We start from the raw sequence: 7,943 nt of genomic DNA, 5'->3' as shown, positions 1-7,943 counted from the left end.
TTTTTTTTTTTTTTTTTTGGTAGTACTGGGTGAAATCCAGGGCCTCACACATGCTAGGCAAGCACTCTACCACTGAGCTATACCCCAGCCCATCTTTCTTAATATTGGTGACCCAAGGTTGGTGAATCCATGAAAGCTGTACCCACAGATACAGAGGCCTTATCATACTCAACAAATGTATTATTATTATTATTATTATTATTATTACTAACACTATTACAAATGGCATTACTTCCAAAAGGCTGAAAATATTATAATACACAAACATGAGGGTTGTCTAACCAATAAGAGAAAAAAATATTATCCTGAAAATTATTTATATGTGGAGAGATTAGAGAATTTTCTTTTAATGTGAGTTAATTCTTGCTCCTACCCTAGAGACATGTAATAGAAAGGCCATTTTGGTGAATATTAATAAAAGAGTCCAGCCACAGAACACCAAGCAGACTTTGAGGAATGAAGAGGGATCAATGGACTACACTGTATAATTAATAGTGTTGAAATGGAAAATAAAACAAGACATGAACACCGCCATACACAATTGTTTAAACTTTCAGATGTGTTTCTCAGAGAATGAACCCAACTTTAGAAAAAAATCTGTTACTTACGACAGCAAAGACGAAGTCAAGATACTTAATGTTGCTGCTGTTTAGCCTAAGCTGAGCAGTCTGAGGATGGCAGCTGCCAGTGACACCAGTTGAATTGGGGTTAATGTTAATGACTGAAGAAACCTTCAGGGGAAGAAGAAAGGGGAGGTACAGATTAACTATAAAATCTGACAGCAAAGCCTTACACTCTAATAAGACCAACTTCAATGCAGAACAAAACCTCCTTTGTTTGGATACTTAAATTCATGGTGTCTTACTTTCAAACAAACTTGGCACAAACCCTCAAGCTATGACTCAGATGACTTAAACAACAACAACAACAACAACAAGAGGGAAGCTTCCTCAGTAATGAGCCAAATGAAAACACACATTTTTACGGAGCACAAGAGCCATCTGTCTAGTTTCTTTCAATCACAGGATCCTGGAAACAAGATTTGTTCACTGGCACTCCCTCTGGAGCCCAAGTGGAACACTGCAACTAGAAAAGCTATCATGTACTTGAATGTGTCTTTACGATCTGAATCATCAAATAGCTGGAAAAAACAGAAAGCTGCACTACTCCTGAACAACAAGCTTCAGTACATTTCAGATAAAAGTATGAAGGAGTTATAGTTTAATTTTTGGTGGTGCTGGGGATGGAACCCAGGGCCTCAAGCATTCTAGGCAAATGTTCTACCACTGAGCTATTTTAAAGCTACTGAAATACAACTCAGCTATGTGTACTTTGACCTACTAAGGGAAAACAGAATCTAAACTCCAAAGAATCCTATAAACTGATAGGTTTTCTGCTGACCAAGTCAATGCCTTACAAGAAATATTAACTCTTCATGCTCACAGTAACCAATCAAAACTCAAAGTCAACATTGAATCTCTATTTAAAACTGAATTATTCTAGTAACACTACTCATGGGCTGACAGTAGGATACACAGTATTTGGAAGGAAACACAAAAAGGCTATAATGATAAAAATAGACAGTCATACCTTATCTTGAGTGATGTTCAGCTGCAGCCCCATGGTAGCCAGTAGACAAGTGCTATTACCATCACGAACCGAATAGTTTCCCACATAGGGATTTTCCTTTGGAGTGGGTGTTGGAGTAGGAGATGGCACAGTGGTGTGAATGATGGGTGCCACTGTTGTGGCATGTTTGTCTTCATCACATAGATATTCTAAAACCAACCAACAAACAAAAGACAATAAACAAAAGTGTTTTTAGTCAAGGTTAGAAAATAAAAATCTAATTTTCAAGCTTTTGTCTTGGAACTTGCTAAAGAGTGGATGATTAAGCTATTCGAGGATATGATCAAACAAAAATCAGGTTTTATCAGCTGAAAACATTATAGGTAGAGCCTTTTGAGAGACCATTCCAGAGCTGGTGATGTATATAGCTCAATGGTAGAGCACATGCCTAGCATGAGATTCTGGTTTTGACCCACAACACCACATTAAAAAAAAGACTTGCTGAAAGATCATTCCACGTGTATATAATAAACTTTAAATTTTAAATTCCACAAGAGGGGCTCGGGTTGTAGCTCAGCAGTAGAGCACTTGCCTAGCACATGCGAGGCCCTGGGTTCAATCCTCAGCACCACATAAAAATAAATAAATAAAGGTATTGTGTCCACCTACAACTAAAAAAAATTTTAAAAAAAAGTTTTAAAAAATTCCACAAAAACTGCTATTATTTACAAAAAAAAATTATGGTCTTGTGTAAGCCACAAGTCTTAAAATATAAATGCTTTGAGATAATGACCTTAATGAATACCACCCGATATACTTTTTTATTTTATTGGTTTTTCTTAGTTATACATGACAGTAGAATTCATTTTGATGTAATTATACAAGCATGGAATATATTTAATACCACTCTTAAATTAGGATCCTAGTATAGAAAAACATACTTTAAATACTCACCTTTTGTGCTCACCGTGCCATTTTGGACAAAAGCTTGTACAAGAACATTCCAAATGTGCTGAGTGACATTATTATTTTCTATAGTTAACAAACTATTGCATCTAAAGATGTCATTCAATGGAACATTTAATGCCACACGGTTGTCAATGGTAATAATTCCTACAAAACAAGATTAACAATGACTGTTTCCAAGAAGGCAAGAAAAGAGTGATAATATAAATATATTTGTAATAACTTTCTTCTCACTTCATGCATGAAGTAAACAAAGGGATGTTGAAGGGAATAACAAGCATGTTGAAGGTAATGACAAGTTCACTGTAGCTGAAACATAGGGAATAAGGAAGAAGTAATGGGGGCTAAGAAGAAAAGACAAGTTGCATGTGGTCTCATTTTGAGGAATCTTCTACCAACTAAGGACAGTACAGACTTTCTCTATTGGCAATGGAGGGCTAATTTCAGTGTTACAAGCAGTAACTAGGACACATATAATTTATTTTAAGGGAGAGAGCAAATTTGTAGGGGACAGGCTGAGCAGAAAACTTTTAAGGGAAGCCACCTAAGAGGGGAAACCAGTTAGAAGGCCAATGGTATGGGAGGTGAAAGGTAAGGTGGGGAGTAGGAAGAAAACAAGGGGATCTAATTGAAAATACCTATCTAAGGTAGAATTAAAAGGACTTATTGACTATAGATATAGAAGAAAGAGAGATGAATTAATACAGATTTTATAGTAAAATCCTTACTTTTGTGCTACTATCCCAAAGTAATATCAACTTTAATGGGCTTACAGAGCTTCTTTCTAGATGGAATCTAAAGACTGTTCCATTTCAGGAAATCTTCAGAAGGTGAAAGCGACATTGCAATCATTCTATTCAGGTTTTATTAGAATAGCTAGAGTAGAATTTCAAAAGACAACAATGAGGCACAGTGGGGCCCGCCTGTATTCCCAATGACTCGGGAAGCTGAGGCAAGAGGATCGCATGTTCAAGGCTAGTCTCAGCAACTTAGCAAGGCCCTGAGAAACTTAGTGAGAACCTGTCTCAAAATAAAACAAAACAAAAAAAGGAATGGGGATGTAACTCAGTGGTAAAGCACCCCTGAGTTCACCCCTGAGTTCAATCTCAGTCCCCCCACCAAAAAAAAAAAAAAACAAAAAAACTACAATCATATAAATCTATATGGCTTCATTTCTTTTGGAGAAGCAGCAAGAAAGGAAGGTATTTCCATTCAAGGCCCTTAATATAGGATGCCTTCTGTACCTCTCCATCGTGTAGCTGCCTTGGCACTAGCTAATAGTCAAAGTAATTGTTAAACCAATGAACTAGAAGATTTTTCCCCAAACTGTTTCTCACTGTTAACAAAAATGAATAGATATGTGAACTGGCTGCATATAAAACAGACCTCAAAAACAAATGAGTTAAAAAAAAGTTGTAGATATATTGGGGTTACACTATGAAACTATAAGTTTTTAAAACTATGTATTATTTATGAATAGGTACAGATGCAGTAAAATATAAGCACAAAGACAAGAAGTTTACATCTCAAAGTTGTGAGAGTGCTGCCTCCTAGCAGGCAGGGAGAAAAATGGAGTTGGGGAGTGAGGACAGAGGAAACCTCAAATGTATCTGTAAAATTTTATCTCTTTAAATAAATAAAATGAAGCAAACACTGAAACACAGCATTTATTAATTATGGGTAATGAGTACCTGTGGGTCTGTTAAATTATTCTCTGTATTTTTTAAATTTTAATCATGAAGAAATGTTTTTAAAAAGAAAATAACAGCTTCAAAGTCACTTCAATTATCAGATGCCTAAAAATAAGCTAGAATTTCAAAACGCTCAATTATTTTAAAAACAATTACCAACAGTGCATATAAGGAAGCCATTTAAAATTCCAACAAGTTTCAGATATCATAATCAAAAATCCCTCCCTTCTTAAAATGAAAGGGGGAGATAGATGTTAGCATGTCAGTTTTTCTGTCCAAATATATCAGACTAAACCTCTCCTTTAACCACTGCCTGCGTAGCACAGGCATTTATTACATCATCCCTTGATAACTGTATCAGCCTCTGAAGCTGGCACCACTGCCTGCAGTCTCCTCATTTCTGAATTAATCCTGTAGAATATTTTTTATAAACTACTCTCTCTGCTTTTGTTATATCTTTCTCTGGCTTTAAAAACCTACAATGGTTCCCCAGTGCCTAGCCCATCAAGCTAAATGTCTGTCCCTGGCTTCCACGGCCCCCTGTAATTTAGACCCACTGCACTGGCCAACTTTGTTTTCCTTCTGCTACACACACAGCCTCTATTTTAATCAGGCAGCTCTCCAATTACTGTTGCACATACTATGCTTCCCCCTGCTGGAAACATCCTGCTCAAAATCCTCTGCTTACTCAAATTTGACTGTTAGCCCAGTTTCAGCTCAGGTCCTACTTGGCCACCCAGCCTTCTCACTCCTCTATTGCTTAATGACCTCTTCTTTCTCTCTGCTCCTAATCAGGATCACTGATAAGAACATTTTTGAAGCTGGCACTCTTGGCCACATGGATGGGTTCAGGGACTAAATGCCATATGCAGAATTTACTGTGCACTTTTTCTTTTCTGAGAGAGTATCTAAAGCTTGCCTCACATTGTCAGAAAAGATTCATGAACACTCTCTCCCCTCAAACAAAAACATGAACAGATTAAAAAAGATCAGACTGAGCTCAATGCTTTCCAAATTCATATAACCTGGGAACACAAGTCAGCTCCACTGGTTTCTAAGTTCCTTGAAATGAAGGACAAATTTTATCTGACTTCTCAAAAACAATGCAGAATACTAAGATAAATAAATAACATAGGCAATAATCTGCCTTAGTTATTCTCTCAAATTAAGATATCAGTAAAAAGAAAACCAGGATTTAATTTTTTTTAAGTCTTAGTCTGTGCTATCTCCCACGTTTTCTGTGAACTCACACACTTCTAGATCTTTAAAATATAGTTTTTTTGAGATTTGTAAGTCCATATGAGTTATTAATCCCCAGATTGGGCTGGGGTTGTAGCTCAGTGGTAAAGTGCTTGCCTTGCATGCGTGAGGCCCTGGGTTCGATCCTCAGCACCACATTAATAAATAAAAATAAAGATTAAAAAAAAATCCCATGTCTGAGCGACTAATGCCTATCTGCCTCTGTTTGTGAAGTCAGAATGAAACATTATCTGTGGGAAGAGCTATGCCACTACAAACACCATGATAACCTCAATAGAGGGGAAGAAAGGAGAGAATTATATTCCCAATAAAATTAAAATCTCCACTATACATGTCTTCAAAATGTTTTAATATGCATTTAAGTTATGGGAATTACAAGAATAAACCTAATTGCCAATACTTTCCCAAGTTCATTTTGATCTGAAATTGTTTCAAAATGGCAGCAAATGTTGACTTTTGTCATTTTAACTTTAATCCCATTTAATTTTTAGTCATTTTAAATGGCGAAAACATGTACAGATGAGGCATTTCCTCTTGCTTCAGGTTATTGAATTTGAACATATTTAAAATAGTTATCAGCAAAGGATTTTCTCATTTATTCAACATTTGTTCAGGGCCTACTACTTAATAAAATAAATAATAAGTGTACAAATTCTGCAGCTGAACAGACTTTGGTTTGAACACCAGCTGCTGGCCCACCTACTAGATTTATAACCTTTGGGAAAGTCAATGTCATCAAACCTTGATCCCTTTACCTGTAAAACTTTGATAATATCTACTTCCCAAGGTTCTTGTTAAGGATTAAGTGAGAAGTCAAAAGTAATACAGGGTAATAAACTGTACAGAATAAAGCTCTCAAGCCATGCAATCAACATCATTACTATGTCTAACACTGTGCTATGCATGAGCTTACAAGAGGAGATAAAGAACACGACGTTTCCATTCTAGTTAGGAAGACATGCATAATGATGGTTTTTAAGTTGCTTACATTATTAATTAAAAGCAAGACAACATAACACAAATCCAATTCTTAAAGTTACCTTTATGTTCAGCATCAGGAAATGTTGTGTGATTATGAATATTGTAGGAAAACGAGATGGTATCAATCAAATAATCAGGAGCATGTTTGGTGAAGTTTACAATCCAGGAGAAACCAGATCCAAATTGCACTGCTATTCTGGGACCATTCTGGTCATCTCCACAAGTGCTTCCCTCATATGTCACATTGCTAAGGTCTGAAATGTTTACCGTTTTCTAGTAGAAAGAGAAATTTAGGGGTGAAGAACAGGTTATAGTGAACACCAAACATGGGGAGACTAGCTGGGTGTGCCACTTCAGTCTATGTCACACATTCTTCATGGCCAGGTTGCCCTTTGCCTGGTGTTCCCCATAAATTAGTCTCAAGATTTTCAGCTACACTCCAGTCCCCTGTATGTCTAAAGAGAAAAGGAAAACTGTCCTGATCTGTTAGAGTCTGTAAACAAGTCAAAATAACACCTGGCATTTTGCCAGGGGAATGTTAGAGTTCGTAAACAAGTCTGAGGTGCCTGGCAAAATGCCAGAGGGAGTGGTTTGAAAAGTAACAAAAGCGAGCCATTAAGTGTGGAGATTCCTTATTGGTTGACTGATGTATCTAGTTTATGCTAATTAGATAAGCTGTGTGGAATGTATAAATACTGCTCCTGTCCTGCAATAAACGGCTCCTACTCCTGCTGTATCAACGTACACAAGTTATTCGTCACCCCCCTGGTTATTTTGCTGCAGCCGGACTGCGGCACTGATCTATTGTTCTCTAGCTGATTTTGTTTGTTTGTTTGGCAGTGCTGGGGATGGAACCCTCAGCCACACACATGCTCACCACTGAGCTTTACCTGCAGCTCCTCAGCTGATTTTTTTCAATTAAGCTTTAAAGTAGGTAGAACCTTAACAAAAGAAAATAAGACAAAAGTGTTAAGAATAAATTCCCCAAAAGGAAGATTTTAATATCAAGCTATTTTTTAAAAAGGGCAAGCTTTAGGGGCTGGGGCTATAACTCAGTGGTAAAGCACGCATGAGGCATGGGTTTGATCCTCAGCACCAAATAAAAATAAAGATATTTTAAAAAAAGATTTAAAAAAGGGCAAGCTTTAATTCTAGCATATTTTAAATATATTACAGAGGTAATTAGACCTGAATATCATGTAGCTTCAGATCATTTGCACTTAACCATCTCTAAGAAAAACTCTCTAAAGAACTAATTGATTAAACTGAGCACAGTGGTGCACGCCTGTAATCCCAGACGCTCAGGAGGCTGAGACAAGGGGATCCCAGGTTCAAAGTCAGCCTCAGCAACAGCGAGGTGCTAAGCAACTCAGTGAGACCCTGTCTCTAAATAAAATACAAAATAGGGCTGCAGATGTGGCTCAGTGGTTGAGTGCCCCTGAGTTCAATCCCTGGTACCAAAAAAAAAAAAAAAAA

The 7,943-nt window shown here is 37.0% G+C and overlaps 1 protein-coding gene across 2 annotated transcripts in view; it reads right to left on the bottom strand.

Moving 5' to 3' along the window:
- Window positions 1-7,943, bottom strand: part of Lamp2 (lysosomal associated membrane protein 2) — a 35,287-nt gene that overhangs the window by 14,789 nt on the left and 12,555 nt on the right. For both annotated transcript variants that reach the window (XM_015498508.2, XM_015498509.2), the window contains exons 3-6: window positions 6,527-6,740; window positions 2,524-2,682; window positions 1,591-1,778; window positions 609-731 (exon numbers count right to left, since the gene is read on the bottom strand). In XM_015498508.2, the coding sequence (XP_015353994.1) occupies window positions 609-731; window positions 1,591-1,778; window positions 2,524-2,682; window positions 6,527-6,740 (684 nt within the window). The remainder of the gene's footprint in view (window positions 1-608; window positions 732-1,590; window positions 1,779-2,523; window positions 2,683-6,526; window positions 6,741-7,943) is intronic.

Source organism: Marmota marmota, unplaced genomic scaffold, assembly GCF_001458135.2.
Source record: "Marmota marmota marmota unplaced genomic scaffold, marMar, whole genome shotgun sequence".
NCBI classification, from domain to species: domain Eukaryota; kingdom Metazoa; phylum Chordata; class Mammalia; order Rodentia; family Sciuridae; genus Marmota; species Marmota marmota.
The sequence above is the reverse complement of the archived record's forward strand: the minus strand, read 5'-3'. Positions and strand labels throughout refer to the sequence as shown.